The following is a 20482-nucleotide window of genomic DNA, read 5'->3' as shown; positions in this document are numbered from 1 at the left end:
CCAATTTAGGTTGCTGCATAGAATTGGAGTCTGAAGGCGGCCATACACATTAGATGGACCATGGTTGATGGTTGAACAAACATCTGGTGAACGTTCATTTCACAGACACATTTTGGCCATTTGTTCAATGAAACTCAGCCAATGGATGAAAGATCTTTCTGGGAACATTCTTTTAGAGAAGAAAAATCCTTTGTCCGACTATCAGATGAAAATATTCAATGCAGCTTTTCAAGTGATAATGGTCTATCATCTGTCTGCCAAAAATGATTGGTTGTTAAATTTCAACTGATGCACTTTCGTTTTGGTTGAGATCGACCATTTTAATCAACTTTAGGCTAATGTGTATTGGGAGGCATGAAAACAGAAAGTTGTACGTCAGTGGGTATTCTAGCAGAGAGATAGGTATACGTCCTACCACCGATTTTTCCTGCCCAACCATCACTTTTTATTTGCTTTATGTGGTCAGTCCTGAGGTAAGATGTACCGTAAGTGGCCAGCAGAATTCTGAAGCCGTTTCCGAAGACTCTGGAGCTGAAATTGACTTTTAAGGCTTCATATGCTTTTTTTCCTATTAGAGCTCGGAGTAGATGTGTTTTTATTTTATATAGCACGTCTTATAGTCCTGTACGTTTCCATTACAGTGGCCATGCTCTCCTCCAACCTCGTACCACCACCGTCAAGTTTACCCTTGAGGACGCTGCCTCATTTTCCAAATCTGACTTGTGTAATTTTAAGTGGTAATACTTTTACTTATCCAAGTGATACAGCGTTTGTTTTCTTATGACACACTGTACTTTATGTAAGTGGTAAATTGTGCTCCATATATTGTTTATTTTTTAAAAATAAAATATTTCATTTTAAGCCATTTTTTTTCTGTAACACCAAATGTTAACAGAGGGATGCAACTCCATATTCATTACACGGAATTTGTAGTTTTTTAAAATATCCCACATGTAGCATGTAGTCCAGACACATACTTATATCAGGGATCAGCAACCTTCGGCACTCCAGCTGTTCTCAAACCACAACTCCCAGAATCCTTCTTTTACTTCTGTTGGAGTTACAAAAACAGCGGAGTAAGTTTGCATGCTGGGAGTTGTAGTTTCACAGCAGCTGGAGTGCCGAAGGTTACGGATCACTGTACTTAATGTTGACTGGAAGTGCCCCTAGTGGTTTCCGGAACTCAGTTGCACTCATCCCAGGGATCCAGTGAGGAGACGGTGTATAAAGCTGCCCAGGGTTTGGATAGGGGTGCCCCTGCAGATAAAGGGGGATTGCTTTATGTTGTGTCTCTAGAAGTGTGAAAAGTGAGTGAATGGTGACTAGAAATGTCTGGTCGTTAATGGGGTTTTCAGTCTTTTAAAGGGTGGAGGGCTGTACATGTAACCTGACCTTATGATACGTCACATACTGGACAGATATCTCTTAGACCCAACTTACCTGCTCCTGTTTCTAGACTGACCAGTTATTGGCGGACGCTGAACATGGGAGGCTGTTTATCAGACAGTGTGCTGGTAGTGTCACCAGAAGTCAAGTTAACAAGGTCTTAAAGGGGTTATCCTGGAATTTATATTGATGACCTATCCTTTGGATAGGTCATCAATATCAGATCGGCGGGATCCGACACCTGGGACCCCTGCCGATCAGCTGTTAGGAGAGACTGGACGATCCATCATGAGCTCCGCGGCCTCATCCTAGGCCATGTGATGTCACCATACATCGGTCCCATGGACTAGTTGCAGCTCAGCCCCCAGCTGAGTGTGATAGCAAGCAGAGCCGCCATACAGCGTACAGTACGGTGCTGGGAAAGCTGGCAGGAGTTGGCTGCGCTCTCCGGAGCACCAAGACTCCCCAAAACATCTGATAGTGGGGGTGCTGGGACTCGAACCCCCCACTGATGTCATAATGATGACCAATCCAGATTATAGGTCATCATTATCAATTCCTGGATAACCCCTTTAAGTCTGTTACATCACAAGCACTTTCCAGTCTTAAGGGTTTGTATGGCCGACTGATGTGACAGTCCATGGCGGTGGGCCGACGCATTTTACTGAGAAGGGTTCGTCCTAATAATACTGCTCCCATTTTCCTCAACATTTGGGTAGCCTATACAGTTTACAAGCCCAGAAAGAGTGATACCCAGTATAGGATTGAAGGCATAATCAAGGTAGAGCTTCTGTGAGTCAACTTAAGCTACTGGTTGAGGATGAGGTTTTGTTGGAGTCTAGGTGTCACCAAGGCAAAATTCTGTAGGGGATTTGTCTCTGAGGTTTTGTAGGAGACTCATTGGGCTCGTGATACCTGATATACAAGACCAGGGTGCAGATGTACACACCTGTGAGCAATCAGGAGGTCTTGTTTTTTTCTTAAGAGGGAAGTCTAAGGTGTAGATGGGGATACATAACTTCCAGCATAGGCATCCATGTACAGTCCCATATACACACACAGGCCCATACATATTCTCATATATACATATAATCACATACATAGATATATATACACAAGCACTATACAGTCTCATGTACACAGACACATACTGTAAGAACATGCATACAGTCTTATACACACAAGCACATAGATTCATATACAATCTCTTACATAGTCTCATATACACAGTACATTCAGTATCATGTACATAAGCACTTACATACGGTCCTGTATATACAGTATTATGTACACACATGCATAGTCTCATATACTCATACAAGAACCTACATACGATCGGACTTGGTTCCTTGTGCCCACCAGAGATGATCCTCAAGGCCTCAATCAATACAAACAGAAAATATCAGTCCCACTGTTCACTGAAGGTAGTCTTTGCTGTTCTCACTGTACACACAGGGCCTATCACCACTAACATCTGACAGATCATTGATAACTCTTCCCAGCTCCCAAATCATCTCATCTTATGGGGAGACGTCTCTCGCTCAACTCCTCAAAACCCCAGTCCTGGGCCACCTAGTTCATGTTGCAGTGTGTTCCCCACTACTTATGTCACTACCTGGAATAGTATGTAGGATGGACCACAAGTCGGTTTTCTGTAGGTAGTGGGAATTTTAATAGGTAACTTCTACTCCACTATTTAGTATGTGGAGAAGATCCAGATGACTCCACCAACATCAGGCCTCTAAAGGGTTTGTAGCTATCACACTTTATTATGAGACTATGTTCTCAGATCTTTTATGTTATCATCATATGTCATATCAGAACACGCACCCATACGCCTTGACTCACCACCAGTAGTAGCTGTAACACCACTGGGAGCCGATAAGGCCTTATTGTCACGATGAAGGCCCAGTGAGGTGGTGGTGGCAGGCCTTGCCCACACCACTAGGCTGTAAGCAATGGTCAGATCTTGTGTGGACTACTGTCCACTTCTAGAAGACCTGCTGGCTGGGCCTACAGACTTGAACAGTTAATGGTCTGAACTGGTCCTGACCTATCTTCTTCAAGTGAGTCATCGGCGCAGCACCAATATGGTAGAACGCATGCAACGAACCAGACTTTTCAGAAGAAACTGAATAAATAATATACAATATATAATGTACTTTATTATACATGGATATTATCTAAGCATCCCGTGCTTCATTCCATGCGTCAGTCCATTTGGCCAACTTCCCTGAGGTAAACTAACCAAGAGTGGTCTTCTCAAACCAGAAACCTGAAGGTCACAGACTTATGGTGTAGGCAGCCTTTTCTGGTTGAGCCAGTGGTCATGTGGAAATAGTGATACTACTGAGGTATGAGGCACTATGTCCCTCAGTGTCATCAGGATTTATGGCTGGTTAGCGGTGCAGTCCACAATATGGCTTGTAAAGGCTACGACTCAAAGGAACATTTTCCCTAAAGCTTTACTGATCTGAGCTTGCTCGTTCTTCTGCTTTTCCCTGACTTTGACCATTTCCCTTCTTGCCTCCTTGTTACCCGGATCCAGCTTCAATAGTTTTTCAAAATCTGCCCTTGCACCCATCCAGTCCGACATGCCCGCTCTGGCCATGCCCCTCCTGTACAAAGCTTTCAGGTGGTCGGGTTCCTTGTCGAGAACTCGGGTGCATCTCACCTCGGCCTCACGTAACCTTCCTTTCTTGAGGTCGCAAGCTGCCAAGTTAGAAAGCAGGGCTATTTTTTCCTCTTCTGCCTCTCCTGGTGTACAGACTAGAAGCCTGAGCGCCCTGGCGTATCGTCTTTCTGCACCTTCAAGGTACCCGTCTCTAAAAGCCTTCCCACCCTTCTCCCGATCTCTAGCTGCCCTCTCGATCTTCTCATTTGCATCCAATTCCCACACCTCCTTTCCACCTTCAAAACTTGCCAATCGCAAGACGAACCGAAAACCCAAAGCGCTGTCCACTTTGCAGACTTCCCCGGGTAGCATGGTCTCGAGACATTGGTCGATGAGATGGTCCCGACTGGTATCGCCTTCCCCCAATTCTACCTGTAGCCAACTACCAGGAGGATATCCAGCATCTATGGTAGAACATGACTGAGTTGTGGGGTCGCTGGGAGGCTCCAGGAATATGGTACACCTGGCACATTCTTTGGGTTTGTCCACTCCCGATCCTGGCTCTAGAATGGTTTTCGTGAAGCTCCCATCTGGGCAATGCCAAGTTGGAGGACTTTCCATAGCCTCTCAGGATTCCAGTGAAGGATGCTCCAGTTTTCTGGAAGGGATAGAAGAAAATACATAAGTGGAGACTGGAGGCAAGATACATACTGCAATTTGAACTAATAGTAATAAAAGATCAGCAAGGAGAGTTGTAGGGATCCTCCTAGGAATCCCCGATCCCAGGGATCGGCAACCTTCGGCACTCTAGCTACTGTGAAAACTACAACTCCCAGCATGCACAGTTTTTTGGCTGTTCTTGCAACTTCCACAGAAGTGAAAAGAGGATTCTGGGAGTTGTAGTTTCAGAACAGCTGGAGTGCCGGAGGTTGCTGATCCCTGCTCTATCCTATGAGGATTAGATAATGTACCTGCAAGGTGTAGAACCCCTTTTAGGACTACAAGAACCCTTTTTGGGCAAGCTGCCAGCTACAAAGGGTAGTATGTCCTAGCGATATGCCATTACTTTATGAGATGAGAACCCCCCTTTATTCTGCTGCTCTCACAGATGGTGTATTTAGCATCTCGGCATGTGTTCTCTCTGCTCTGTCTTCTGCATCTGATCTTGTAAAATCGGGAGGTAGGAGGAGGGGGGTCTCGGCTCCTTCCCTGGTATTACTGGATGCTGAAAAAGCATTTTATAACATACATTGGGGGTGACTAGGGCGGGTGCTGGACAAACTGGGAATGATGGGTTCCTTTAGGTTGTATCTGAAACGGCTCTATTCCAACCCACAAACTAGAATAGGCACCCAGGGCTTCTTGTCTGACCCTTTTGTTCTGCATAGAGGCACCAGGCAGGGTTGCCCCCTGTCTTCTCTTTTGTTCAACTTAGCAGTGGAACCCTTGGTACGCTATCTGAATACCCGGGGAGAATTTGAGGGCATTAAAGGGAACCTGTCACCGGGATTTTGGGTATAAGGCTGAGGACATGGGTTGCTAGATGGCCGCTAGCACATCCGCAATAACCAGTCCCCATAGCTCTGTGTGCTTTTATTGTCTAAAAAAAAAAGATTTGAGACATATGCAAATTTACATAAAAGAGTCATATCTATTGAGCTGAAAGTAGCTTTTTTCGCAGAGGATGTTCTGCTGTTCATTGAACGACCCCGGGAGGAGCTGCTAGGTGTGCTAAACAGCATCCATGATTTTGGAAAGTTCTCAGGCTTCAGAGTTAACACAGCCAAGTGCGCACTCCTACATTTACAGCGAGGGAACGTCATGGAGAGACAAACCTCTGTTCCCCTTGGGACCCCTGCTTTAAACGGGACTGAAAGATTTGCCTATGTATCTCAGGAATTCAGCCCTTTTCAGACATACCTGGGCAGCAGGGAGAGCTCTTAGAAAAGATTTCCGTTTAAGTCAAAAGATATAGAAATACCTACCATTATGGGGCCAAGGTAGGATTTGGGCAAGGTAGGAGTCGTGGAGAGCAAAGGGGATCCTTACAGCCCAACATATGATGCATGATTTAGAGCATAGGTGGTGGACATATCAGGAGGTCAGAGACAAATACAAACTAAACCCCTTCCAGGGCATCCAGTTTACCCAGATCAGGAAATTTCCCACTGACAGATTGTCTGATCTCTCGAGCGAAACCAATCAAAACGGTTTTGACAAGATCTTACTGAGAGGGACAGGCCCCCATTCCATATCCTTTCTCTAGAAGCCTTAGGACAGGGACGGCTGCCCCCACTGTCATTTAGACCATGGGCCTAGATTCTAGAAGATCCAAGAGGCGGGGGACAAGATTCTGAAAGGCTGGTGGGCACTGAGAAAATCAATACTAAATGAAACCTGGAGAGACGCACATTTTAGGATAATGCATAATGCCATCTATGCTTTAAATTTTCCGCCAGCCCCTAGCAGACCAAATAAACTAACAAGTTGCCCGGTTGAGCCTGCCCGCAGACGGGGAGGGGGGGGGGGGCTTAAGGGTTTAAGGGTGCTAATTGGTTCACGCGCATAACAAAACACAAGGTGCATATTAAAATATATAACACTATATAACGACCATATAAACTGACTAAGGTCTCTGCTGTACCGTATTTATCACCCTATAAGATGCACTTAGGTTTAAGAGGAGAATAATAAGAAAAAAATATTTTCCATTACACCTCAGGTCAGACCAGCAATCAGACCCCAATGTCAATCAGACCTCAGATCAACCCCCAACCTTTAGATATTTATCAGCCCCCATGTCAGCCATCAGCCTCCATGTAAGCCATAAGCCCCCCATGTCAGCCATAAGCCCCCCATGTAAGCCCCCAGCCCTTATGTCAACCATAAGCTCCCCATGTCAGCTAACAGCCCCCTATGTCAGCCATCAGCCTCCATGTAAGCCATAAGCCCCCCCATGTCAGCCCCCAGCCCTTATGTCAGCCATAAGCTCCCCATGTCAGTCAACAGCCACCCATGTCAGCCAACAGCCACCCATGTCAGCCAACAGCCCCCCATGTCAGCCAACAGTGCAAAAAAAAACACCTCTCCTGCTCCTGGACGCCACCACTCCTCACCATCGCGATCCTCTTCATCCTGCTGTCAGCTCTGTATCGCGGTGCACAGTGTGAGGTCACAGTGCGCCCTCATGCTGTGCGCAGCCCTGCACAGCCGATAGCCGAGCCAAGGACCAGGAAGCGGTGAGTACAGATCCTTCACAGCTTCCTGGTCCCCCGGTACCATTATGGATGCGCTTCATTAGTACCGCGTTAAAGACGGCCCTGATTGCCGCAGCCTAGCAAACAATCTTCCAGGGCCCGGTCCTGGGTATTGGGGACCGCTGCTCTATGGGGTCAAGTAGCACCTCAAAATTCCCCTAAGACCTATGATCTATCTCTTCCATTACTGGGAGGAGACGGGCAGTGAGGGCCCAACCGGACAGAGGCTACCGGTCCTAATTTATGCCATTTGCTTGGTGACTAAGAGATGTCTCTTGCAAAATTGTCTGCAGCCCGCGATCCCCTCAAGGGGGTCAATCTTGCAAAACCTGAAAGGTTTATTGTTATAGTTACAGTACATTTTTGTTAATTGTCTATAATCGTTCATGTTCCCTCGTGCCAACATTCTGCCCCTTCTACACCCAGACTGAACACCGACACGTCACAGACGGTCCATGCAGAAGACATCGCAGCATGCACCAAGTTGGCCCAATACTCGGGCTGCACTCACCCACTCAAGTGAACGGGTTTGTGGAAAAAAATGGACGCCATCCATACGCAGTTCACTGGTGACGGTAGGCCTCTAGAAGAGGCTGAAAGAGCCTCAGAATGACAGATACAGCCCCTGCTCTCTACAGCGCCAGCCTGCCACGTGCCATGGGTGAAGTAGGAGCCTGCCACGTGCCATGGGTGAAGTAGGAGCCTGCCATGTGCCATGGGTGAAGTAGGAGCCGGACAAGTTCTATGGAGGCTGTAGGAGCCGGCCACGTGCCATAGATCCTGAAGGACCATGAGTTGGGCATTCTTCCGTTTTTTTTTTTTTTGAAGGACGTGAAAAATGGACAACATCCTGATCCCATAAGAGCGGAACAAAAAAAAACTTGAAACGTCGCTGGAGACAATACGGATTTCACATGGATGGCAAGTCGTCCGTATATAGAGGACAGACAGGTTTCACATCGCATGGCCATTCAACGTAAGGCTACTTTCACACTTGCAGCAGAGGATTCCGGCAATCCGGACGCAAACGGATGCATTTGTGAGACGGATCCGGATCCATCTGACAAATCCATTGCAATACCGGATCCGTCTTTCCGGTTGTCATCCGGAAAAATGGATCCGGTATTTATTTATTTTTTCACATTTTTAAAGGTGTGCGCATGCGCGGTCCGGAAGAACGGATCAATGCGCACTAATACACTTCAATGGAAATTAATGCTGGATCCGGCGTTCAGGCAAGCGTTCGGGATTTTTGCCCGGAGATAAAACTGCGGCATGCTGCGGTATTTCCTCCGTCCAAAAACCGTAAGAGGGACTGGACTGATGCATCCTGAACGGATTGCTCTCCATTCAGAATTAGTGTTGAGCGAACTTGTGTTTTAAGTTCGGCGTATCGAAGAATCGCGTTATGGATTCCGCTACCACGGACCATGACGGAATTTAGAATCCATAACGCGATTCTTCGATAACCCGAACACGAACTTTAGACGCTCAACTCTATTCAGAATGCATTAGGATAAAACTGATCAGTTCTTTTCTGGTATTGAGCCCCGAGGATGGAACTCGGCGCCGGAAAAGAATAATAATACCGTTGCTGCACCTGTAGGACTACAACCATCAGCATGCACTGACCACACACACACGAGGACTGGGCGGCTCTGCTCACCTTGCTGCTGTTGGGCTGTGACTTCAGCAGGAAGTGCAGTGATGAAGAGGAGGAGGAGGAGGAGGGCGTCACTTCCCAGCAGCCCCTGCAGCCCCCTCCCTCCTGCCTGCAGCATGCTTGTGTAACAGGGGAGTGGTGATAACAAACAAGACAGAGAGACAGTCACATACAGGGGAGACAGTCAGCAGGGTGGTAGTCACATACAGGGGAGACAGTCAGCAGGGTGGTAGTCTCACACACAGGGGAGACAGCCAGCAGCGAGACGGACGCCCAGGACAGGAGACGCCATGGTGTGACTGATCATTAGCGGTGAGTATCGCCCTGTGTCTGCTTCTATGTGCAGCACAATGGAGACATTCTGTAACTCCCTGATGTGCTTTGTAGTTCAATTCCTCACTGTTGTCAATACCTCTGCTTGCTTTTGGTGAAAGGGAACATTCTTGTTCCAGTCTGGAGCCTACAGTGTAAAGGAGAATGTTCGTATTCACTGACAGCAAGCAGACCAATATTTTGCACCAAAATGGAGCAGCCGTTCAAGAACGGGACAAATTTTTTTTTTCAGGGCTGTGTGAATCTCGCCTAACGCCGCAAACTACTTACTGACGGGTTCCCTTCACTGGGGAGCATCCGAAACCTGTCCCTCTTCTGTTGTGTACTGGTGGGAGCGATGCTCTGCAGGCTTGACAGCTGGGTTGAACAGGATTTTAATAAAACGTGGCTGATCTCTTCCAGAAACAGCGCCACCCCCGTCCACAGGTTGTGTCTGGTATTACAGCTCAGCCCCATCCACTACAATGGAGCCGAAGCTACAATTCCACAACCCATGGACGGGTGTGGCCCTGTATGTGGAAGAGAGCAGCCATGTTTTTCTAATCCTGATGAAGGCCGAGGTCTAAGGGTGGGATTTACACATAGAAGACAATGGAGATGACATCAAGGCGTCTTATCTTCCTTCTAGAAGCTTCTCCTTTTTCTTGTACCCGAACAAACCTTACAACATTTTTCTTCCTCTCCCTCAGCTTGCCGCTATGTGGCACGCAAAATATCCCAGAGCAGGAGAGAAGAGGAGGAGGAGAAAGGGGCGGCCAACGCGTCCGTGAAGCCGACATGTGTTCTGCGCCAAGGTAACGTCACTGTAGTAATATGGAGGCCGCCGGACGACTACTTAACCTGTGACTGAACCGCCATGTGACTGGTATGGGGTCTGAGGGGCCACAGCGCTAAACTGGTGTCACACCGGGGTGTAGTTACCTGCAGCTGTCACTAGGGGGAGCTACCTGCATACAGAATTTGACCGTATATAACTAATATATAAAGCTGAGTGTATGTATGTCCGTTTACAATCACGAAATTTGGCACACAGGTACATCAGGTGTCCGGAAAGGTTTTAGAGCAGGCCTCAGCTCTCTAGCACGTACCGTTCCCGAGATATTCCCTAAAAATGCAAATATTGCACATCACATGACTTACATTAGCCAATAGAAGCCTGCAGGTCTTTCTCTTCATATGCCAACTGCCATACACACGGTCACATGTCCCTTATCAGCCAATAGAAGCTCGCAGGTCCTTTAGTCTCCACATACACACAGTTTTACACCAGGTTTCCATAACAACCCAGCCATTTTTCTTCACTGCTGTAGGTCAGCTTTAAAGGGGCAGGGCGCTGTGGATGACACTTAAGGGAGCGGAGTGCTGTGGAGGTCACAGTAAAGGGGGCAAGTAGGGTGGCCATGAAGGTCACCCTCAAAAGACGGACTTAAAAACCAGGTCCCGTTAAGCCACGCCCCCGGACTCAGGCCACGCCCCTCACACTCTGCAGCTGACGGGTATTGAAAAAATGAAAGTAAATATCAACTTCTGTCAGCTGCAGGGGAGGGAGGGCGACTTCTCTCTGCAGCTCACACTCAGACACCGCAGTGCTGCTGTCTGAGAGTGATCTGTTCAAAAGGACATCCCTGTGTCCGTTCAGGTCCTGCGCAGGACAGAAGACAGGGAGTCTGAAAGCCGGACTGTCCGGCCTAAAATCGGACCTCTGGCCACCCTAGGGGCAGGCTGCTGTGGAGGTCACAGTTAAGGAAACGGTCTGCTATGGAGGTCAGTGTTAAGGGGAAGATTGCTGTAGAGGCCACTGTTAAAGGATAACTGTCACATTTAGACCCCAATTTCAATTTTCATATATGTAGTTACTAATAACATGATATTCCAGAATCAGTTACTATTAGACTGACTTGCCCCATATTTAATAAGATTCAGCCCTTAGCAACCAGTCTGCATAAAACGGCAATCTCACTATTCAGTTAAGATGGCCGCCACTGCCCTCACCCTGAGGCTAATCCCGCCTGCCCTCACTAGCCAGTAACGATAGCCCCCCAAAAGTGTCAGTAACCAGAGTCCTCACCCCTAAAGGGTTAATCTCCTGCAGCACAAAGGGGTCCTCTTACCACATGTTTCTCTCATTTATACACTGAGCAGACGGCAGATCTCCCTTCCCTGCTCTGCGCTGCTCCAACTCTGCATTCTCCAGCTCTGCTGAGTGAGGGAGCGTCTGCCAAGCGCAGGGACAGGGAGAAGTGCACACAGCCCAGGCACTGTTATCAGCTGCCGGGGAGGACCTGGCTTTAATCATTTACCTACAGTCCCTGGCTGTCTGTAATCTGACCCTGCACGCTGCGTGCTCCATCGGACCATGCCGAGCAACCCTATTTTAAGCACAGGTAAAAGTAGGCAGTACAGGGAACAAAACTGTGGAAATAAGGGGTAATTGAGTACACAGTGAAAAGTTGAAATAGGGCCACCAAGGAGATATGTTAAAGGGGCGGCCGCTGTGGACGTCACTGTTAAAGGGGGAAGGCAGCTGTGGCGGTCACTGTTAAGGGAGGAGGGGACTGTGGAGGCCACTATTAAAGGGGCAGCGGGGTACTGTGAGGTCACTGTTAAGGAAGCGGGGTACTGTGGCAGTTACTGTTAAAGGGGCAGTCGCTGTGGAGGTCAGTTAAGGGGACTGTAACCTATGGTCAGTGTTAAGGGGTGGGTGCTGTAGAGGTCACTGTTAAGGGGGTGTGCCCCTGTGGAGGTCACTGTCATGGGGTTGGGGTGCTGTGGAACTCACTGTTAAAGAGGCAGGCTGCTGTGAAGGTCAATGTTAAGGGGGTGGGCTGCTGTGGAGGTCCCATTTTAATGAGGTGGGGCACTATGGGGGGGGGGTCAGTGTTAAGGGGTGGGGGGCTGAGGAGGTCACTGTTATGGGGGATACTGTCGATATCTTTAACGACACACAAACATTAAATAAGATGAAGTATACCCGTGCAAAGCTGCGTCATCCTGCTAGTGTATATATATATATATATTAGTAAGCGCGCTCTAGTGGCGTCTCTAGGCAGTCTGAATTTTATCATTTGAAAGGAGTGGTCTCGCCTCAAACATTGGTGGTATATCACTAGTGTCAGGTGCGGGTCCCAACTCTAGAAAAGGTGCCCCCCCTCCCCAAGGGAACTCCGAAAATAGCTGAACACCAGCTCGGCAATCCCCACAGTCCCATAGAGGTGAATGGAGTGGTGGCCGCTCTCGCACGGTGCGCTCTGCATTCATTTCTATGGGATTTCTGAATATAGCCAAGCGCACTCGCTCAGCTATGATGGGAACTCCCGCAGAAGTAAGTGGAGAGGATGCCGCGCATGCGCAGTGCACTCTTGTTTTACTTTGGGTCCCCAAAGACATAGGACTGCACATTTTCTGACATTGGTGGCATATCCTAGCAAGGTGACACAACCCCTCTAACTATCAGTACGTCCACGCAGGAGGACATATTTTGGTGCAGAAAAATCCACCTAGAAGATCCCCAGATTTAACCCTATCTACGCAGCATACATTGGCACGCTGCAGATTTAAAATGTGCGGACTCCAGGGGGGACATTTTAAGATTTCATCCACTCCGCTGCACTGTCAGCTCTGCTGTGTCATGCTCCGATAGCTGATGTAATGAGCAGCAGTGGCCACAAGGGGGAAGTATTGTACAGCGTTAGAAGAAGACTCGGTGAGCTGCTGAATATTTCATGGATGAAATTCTCCCGTTATGAATCACTTCTACATTTTCTCAGCATGTTCCGTGTACCGGCCGCTTCCACAGCGCCGTGTATAAATTCCGGAGCACGCGGTTTATGCAGTAGCCTGTATTTCGTAGATATATCGATATGTATTGTTCATGCACACATGGCCTCCATTACTGACTGCTGATCATTATTACCATAGACCTGTATCAAACCCGAAATCACACGGAATAAAGAATAGTCAAGGGGTTCACACGTTTTCGGCGTGCAGATTCCATGCAGATTTTTTGCAGTGTGTGGATAAGGTTAAGTAGTAAAATCTCATCCACTTTGCTGCTACTGTAAATGCCTACTGGCGCAGACTGCTGCCTATCCCTCATGCTTTACACTGCTGTGCTGCTTGCTCTGATCGTCTGCACAAACTGGACAGGATGTTAGTGCTCAGAGATTAGAAACGACAGCCATCAGACGTATCACAGAAAGCATAGAAGGCGAGCGATGAATGAACCATGTGACTCAGCCGGTGCCACCTGATGCCAGCCCGCCCTCCCCAGATGGCTCTGCCATTCCTTGGCTGAAGTAGGAAACATTGTGTTTTTCATCCGGAAGGCAGGAAACCTTTCATCCGTGCTGGGCTGACATGGCAGGGCGCCCGCGTGTGCCAGGCGCTGTGGACACCGCGGGAGGAGAGGCGTTATAAATGTACGTAAATCCAGCAGAAATGACGCTTATCTGTAGGATCACAACACGTCTGTTCTGTACAGGGGGCATAATAGGGGAACACAGGTGCCCTCTGGAGCAGACCAACCCAAAGGTCCTCCGTGGTTATTCTGCCTGAACACACAAATGTAAGGAGAAGGCGAATGTGGGCTCAGGCGTCTGACAATGGCTCGTCCCTCCTGGGCTGTCAATTTCTTAAAGGGGTTGTCCCATCTGGACACTTAGAGAGCATCCACAGGATACGCCATAAATATCAGTTAAAGCGGGTCTCCCACAAAAAAAAATATTCTACAGTTCAAACCAGCCCCTGGATCTGAATACTTTTCTAATTGCATGTAATTAAAAATTTAGCATAGCCACTGAGTTATTCAATAAAATGTATCTGTATAGCGCCACCTGCTGTTAGTTTTCTTCTTATTTCTTTGTCCTGCTCACTGAGACGGCCGCACATGCTCAGTTTCATCCTTCAGCTGCTTCTTGGGCGGTGATGGGGAGGGCATGGACACGCCCCCTGGGCGGTGATGGGGAGGGCATGGACACGCCCCCTGGGCGGTGATGGGGAGGGCATGGACACGCCCCCTGGGCGGTGATGGGGAGGGCATGGACACGCCCCCTGGGCGGTGATGGGGAGGGCATGGACACGCCCCCTGGGCGGTGATGGGGAGGGCATGGACACGCCCCCTGGGCGGTGATGGGGAGGGCATGGACACGCCCCCTGGGCGGTGATGGGGAGGGCATGGACACGCCCCCTGGGCGGTGATGGGGAGGGCATGGACACGCCCCCTGGGCGGTGATGGGGAGGGCATGGACACGCCCCCTGGGCTGTAGCGGGGAGGGCATGGACACGCCCCCTGGGCTGTAGCAGAGAAGACCCTCGCCTTATAAATCTAGCAGAGCAATGGATGAGGAGATCTATGTCAGGTACAGGGCTGGTTCTAGCTTTGTTAGAAAGAGACTGTCATGTCCTATATGATGTCTGATTTTCATTGTTTACATTAGCCATGGGCTAACCCCTTTAAGTGCAGGTCCCACCTCTTACCTCGCTAAGCACATTTACTTGGCTATTTTTGGAAGCGCCATAGTAGTGAATGGATAGAGCTGCGCATGCGCCGCCACCTTTTCATTCACTGCAGTGCATGCAGGGGACCCATTCTAGAGATAGGAGAGGGTCCCAAACCGATCAGACATCTGTGGCATTAATTTCCAGATAGGAATGTCCCTTTAAATAATCACTGCAGGCAAAACTGACTTATAGCTAGTACAGTTGGGAGGAGCCTGCAAAAGGGGAGGGGCATATAGAGGGGAGGAGTTCTGCACTAGTCATAACAGGGTATCTCAGCTCTGGCTGCAGTTAAAATCCTCCATTGATCTCAATGGACACCATCAGTCTTCCAGAACAGAGATCTGCGCCCATCATGGCTCTCGCTGAATGATGGGAGTGATCATCCTAAGGGTCCATTTACATGTCCGGATCTGTTCTGCAATTATGTGGAACGGATGCGGACCCATTCATTTTCAATGGGGCTTGAAAAAATGCGCATTTCTGGTCCGCGGCCCCCGAAATTCTGTTCCGCGGCTCCACAAAAAAATAGAGCATGTCCTATTAGAATAGGAATCCTCTATATAGTGACGGCCATGTGCGGTGTCCGTGTTTTTTGCGGACTGCAGTTTGCCGACCGTAAAACACTCCAGACATCTGAATGGACGCTAAGGCTCCTTATCATAGTGTCTCACACCTTGAAGCTTCACAGTGAGTTTCCCATTTTGATGATCTCTGCATCCAAGGGAAGAGACGGTGTCCAGCTGTTCTGCAAAATAGATCCGGGGAGGAGGGGGGATATTATAGGGGGTCTATATTTTTGCAACCATTTTCTTTATTGTTCTGATGCATCTAATATAAAAAGACAAATAATCTTAATTAAAAATAACCTACTATTTTGTGTTTACAACTCTCTGGTTAGTGCAGGGGTGCACGTCGGTTACTGTAGGGGCGCACATCTGGAGGGTGTTTTATGAAAATTACCAGAGACGGCTGTTCTTCCCGGACTGAACACCGCTCCTCCGCCCAGAACTCGGAGCATCACAACTATTTATGATGCTGTGTGTTCCTACTGAACTGTTTTCAGGGCATCATGTTCAGTAGACGTGTGATCAGGCAGGAACACGCAGCGCCATAAATCATTAGGATGTCGTGAGTTCTGGGCGGAGGAGCGGTGTCCAGTCCGGGAAATATAGTGGTTACACGGGGCCTGGTTCCCAGACTGATGGTCCGTACCACAAAAAAGTAGTGGTTCCATGCCTCCGTTCGGCACCGCACCTCCGGATTGTGGACCCTTTCAAGTGAATTGGTCCGTATCCGTGATGTGGTGCATTAATGGCCAGTTCCCGTATATTGCGGACTCGCTGTTTGCAGGCCGCAATACGGTCACAGGACGACAACAGTGTGCTGGACGACAAATTGTGGTCCGCAATGCCCGGGCACTGACCGCGGGGCAGCAGCCTGCGGATCGCGGACCCATTCACTTGAATGGTGTCCACGATCCGCATCGCAAAAGAACAGTGCATGCACAACTTTTTTTTGCGGTGCGGAGGCACGGACAGAAAACCCATGGAAGCACTCCTTAGGGCTTCCGATCTGTGCCTCTGTTCCGGACCGCACCGCATCTCCCGGATTGCGGACCTGTTCAAGTGAATGGGTCCGCATCTGTGATGTATACAGCCACGGCCGTGTGCATGAGCCCTAAGAGTTTCTTAAGAGGCGCAGGTTTTTTTTTTTAAAGGTATGTCGCGTCTTTTGCTTGTCCGCGCTTTTCCATATATACCCTACACAGGTAGAGGCTTAAATACACTTTTTACATTTAGTCCTGGACTACTGATTACCTCCTCTTGCCATGTGTTTTTTAACAAATGTAATAAAACTTAACTTTTATTAGTTCTTTTATTTTACTAATCTTATCAAACCTAAATTGTTTAAAACTTTAATCAGGTGTTCCCTCGTTGCGATACCGTATTGTTATTATCAGTCAGATCTGGGAGCTGCGCGCTAGCTCCGGTTTTTGCCTGACATCTATTTGTGCTTTCTATAAATTGCACTCGTTGGGTTCACCTAATACTTTAAAATCTTCTCATGCACTGCCCGATCCCCTGAAGACGCCAGATTGCCCCCCGACACTTTTCGCAAGCTATCTGGCGTCTTCAGGGGATCGGGCAGTGCATGAGAAGATTTTAAAGTATTAGGTGAACCCAACGAGTGCAATTTATAGAAAGCACAAATAGATGTCAGGCAAAAACCGGAGCTAGCGCGCAGCTCCCAGATCTGACTGATAATAACAATACGGTATCGCAACGAGGGAACACCTGATTAAAGTTTTAAACAATTTAGGTTTGATAAGATTTGCTTGTCCGTTCACTAGAAATTCAAATCTGTGCCTGTTGAAATCCGGGAGACCACATCCCTCCTGTTAAGGCCTCTTTCACACTACCGTTAGTTTTTTGCGTTCCGTATACGGAACCATTCATTTCAATGGTTCCGCAAAAAAAACGGAATGCATACGGAAATACATCCGTATGTCTTCCGTATCCGTTCCGTTTTTTGCGGAACCATCTATTGAAAATGTTATGCCCAGCCCAATTTTCTCTATGTAATTACTGTATACTGTATATGCCATACGGAAAAACGGAACCGAAACGGAAACACAACGGATCCGTGAAAAATGGAACGCAAAACACTGAAATCGACATACTGTAGTGTGAAAGAGGCCTAAGTCCTCCCCACTTAAAAAAAAATTGGCGGGCACAGTATAAAATTGAAAGTCACAATTTAATTATTTTTTTCTGTGCCCCAAAATTTGCAATTTTTATTTCTCCCCACCTCCGTTCTGGGAGCAGCTGTTAATAAATCCCCTCCCCCCCTGTGTATTGTAATGACGGCTCCAGATTTACCTTCCTTCTTTCTTTTACTGTAGGGAGCAAGAAGGAGAGCGCAGTGAAGACTCCACCGCCTGCAGCTTCTACCCCATTGACCTCTGACACGACAGAAGGATCGCTCAGCGCCTCTGCTTCCCCATCCAATAATCTGGCACCATATTAATACACCCCCCGAAGCCAAGAAGCTGGAAAAGATAACATGGACCTCAAGAGGCTTTTGTGTCTACAACACAGCAGAAAAATGATCCTCCACCCCGTAGCCCCTGTGTACAGAGGTGGGGAGGAGGGGAGAATGCCCGCTGCTGTGTAACCGAATAAAGATGTACCCCGAGTGCTGGATGTGGAGTCACTTATTGTGTGAATGAGCAGCAAGAGAGCGATTAGTGGGCTCTCTGATTTGTACAAATTTTGCTAAAGCCTGTATTACACCGTCGATGTTTCTGCACATCATCGCTAATGAGTGTTCGTAGTAATGCTCCTTAGTAATCATCTGGCAGTGTTATACTGCAAACACACAAATCTTTTTACAGGTTAAAAAAATCATTGTTTGCCGGCGGCAGATCCTGGTGAGTAATCACGATCTGCTGCCGGCAAACAATGATTCACTATAGGGAAGAGAAATACTGAGGAGGAGATCACTGAATGTAATAGCAGCAGTCTCCTCTGCTACCAAGCAGGCGATTGCCATGAAGGAACACGTCCCTCCCAACAATCGCCTGTTAGATCGGACTGTGTAATATATCCTTAACTCTCGTCATGTCTCTGGAGGCAATGCAAATTGTATGAACTGAAACAAGAAAGGGAAGGGAAGCGACAAGTGAAATACTGCCCCTATCTACAAGAATATAACTACTATAATACTGCCTCCTATCTACAAGAATATAACTACTATAATACTGCCTCCTATGTACAAGAATATAACTACTATAATACTGCCTCCTATGTACAAGGATATAACTACTATAATACTGCCTCCTATGTACAAGGATATAACTACTATAATACTGCCTCCTATGTACAAGAATATAACCACTATAATACTGCTCCTATGTACAATAATATAACTACTATAATACTGCCTCCTATGTACAAGACTATAACTACTATAATACTGCTCCTATGTACAAGAATATAACTACTATAATACTGCTCCTATGTACAGGAATATAACTACTATAATACTGCCCCCTATGTACAAGAATATAACTACTATAATACTGCTCCTATGTACAAGAATATATCTACTATAATACTGCTCCTATGTACAAGAATATATCTACTATAATACTGCTCCTATGTACAAGGATATAACTACTATAATACTGCTCCTATGTACAAGGATATAACTACTATAATACTGCCTCCTATGTACAAGAATATAACTACTATAATACTGCTCCTATGTACAAGAATATAACTACTATAATACTGCTCCTATGTACAGGAATATAACTACTATAATACTGCCCCCTATGTACAAGAATATAACTACTATAATACTGCTCCTATGTGCAAGAATATAACTACTATAATACTGCTCCTGTAGCAGAGAATATAACTACTATAATACTGCCTCCTATGTACAAGAATATAACTACTATAATACTGCCCCCTATGTACAAGAATATAACTACTATAATACTGCTCCTATGTACAAGAATATATCTACTATAATACTGCTCCTATGTACAAGAATATATCTACTATAATACTGCTCCTATGTACAAGAATATAACTACTATAATACTGCCTCCTATGTACAAGAATATAACTACTATAATACTGCCTCCTATGTACAAGAATATAACTACTATAATACTGCCTCCTATGTACAAGAATATAACTACTATAATACTGCCCCCTATGTACAAGAATATAACTACTATAATACTGCTCCTATGTACAAAAATATATCTACTATAATACTGCTCCTATGTACAAGAATATAACTACTATAATACTACTCCTATGTACAAGAATATAACTACTATAATACTGCTCCTATGTACAAGAATATAACTACTATAATACTGCTCCTATGTACAAGAATATAACTACTATAATACTGCCTTCTATATACAAGAATATAACTACTATAATACTGCTCCTATGTACAAGAATATAACTACTATAATACTGCTCCTATGTACAAGAATATAACTACTATAATACTGCTCCTATGTACAAGAATATAACTACTATAATACTGCTCCTATGTACAAGAATATAACTACTATAATACTGCTCCTATGTACAAGAATATAACTACTATAATACTGCTCCTATGTACAGGAATATAACTACTATAATACTGCTCCTATGTACAAGAATATAACTACTATAATACTGCCTCCTATGTACAAGAATATAACTACTATAATACTGCTCCTATGTACAAGAATATAACTACTATAATACTGCCTTTTATGTAAAGAAAAAAAAAAGAGCAGAATACGATTTTTTGAGAAGGTAATATGTACGGTAGTTTTTTCTGCCATCTTGAGGTCGGTCTTGTGTCTTCAGTATCTGTGAGATGTAGCGCCCCCACATGTACATTTACTGTATATACAGATTATGACCTAGTTACTCCTGTACAGTACATCATACTCACATTGCTCTGTGTATACATTCTCTATGTGATATACTGAGGTCTATAGTGTCTGCATGTTCCTAAAAAAAAAAAAAAAACTTTCCACATCACTGCAGAATATAGGGTTGCCATGGAAACTTTTCATCCGGTCCTACAGAGTGGGGCGTAGTGTTGTGACAGGCAGATGCTACCCTTCTTTACTGGGTATGGTATATGTAGGAAATAGCTGGGGTTAATGGGGGTTCTGTCAGGGCTGGGAGAACAAGGGTTTCCTTA

General features: G+C 46.5%; 1 protein-coding gene and 1 long non-coding RNA gene across 3 annotated transcripts; one reads left to right on the top strand and one right to left on the bottom strand.

The window, feature by feature from the left end:
- Positions 1-3540: 3540 nt before the first annotated feature.
- On the bottom strand, positions 3541-8970 carry FKBPL (FKBP prolyl isomerase like). Of its 2 annotated transcripts, none has more exons than XM_040405494.1 (2): positions 8924-8970; positions 3541-4658 (listed from the first exon to the last, which is right to left on the bottom strand). In XM_040405494.1, the coding sequence occupies exon 2, from the start codon at positions 4619-4621 to the stop codon at positions 3827-3829; it is 795 nt and encodes a 264-aa protein (XP_040261428.1). In that variant the 5' UTR covers positions 4622-4658; positions 8924-8970; the 3' UTR covers positions 3541-3826. The 2 variants fall into 2 exon arrangements, with proteins under 2 accessions (XP_040261428.1, XP_040261429.1); XM_040405495.1 differs by lacking the exon at positions 8924-8970 and adding an exon at positions 8858-8878.
- A 56-nt stretch (positions 8971-9026) lies between these two features.
- On the top strand, positions 9027-17948 carry LOC120977507. The gene is made up of 3 exons (XR_005773909.1): positions 9027-9232; positions 9943-10047; positions 17655-17948. It is a non-coding gene; the product is annotated as an uncharacterized LOC120977507 (long non-coding RNA).
- The last annotated feature ends 2534 nt before the right edge of the window (positions 17949-20482 follow it).

Source organism: Bufo bufo, chromosome 8 (assembly GCF_905171765.1).
Source record: "Bufo bufo chromosome 8, aBufBuf1.1, whole genome shotgun sequence".
Classification (NCBI taxonomy): Eukaryota; Metazoa; Chordata; class Amphibia; order Anura; family Bufonidae; genus Bufo; species Bufo bufo.
Note: the sequence above shows the minus strand (reverse complement) of the source record. Positions and strands in the feature narration are given on the sequence as shown.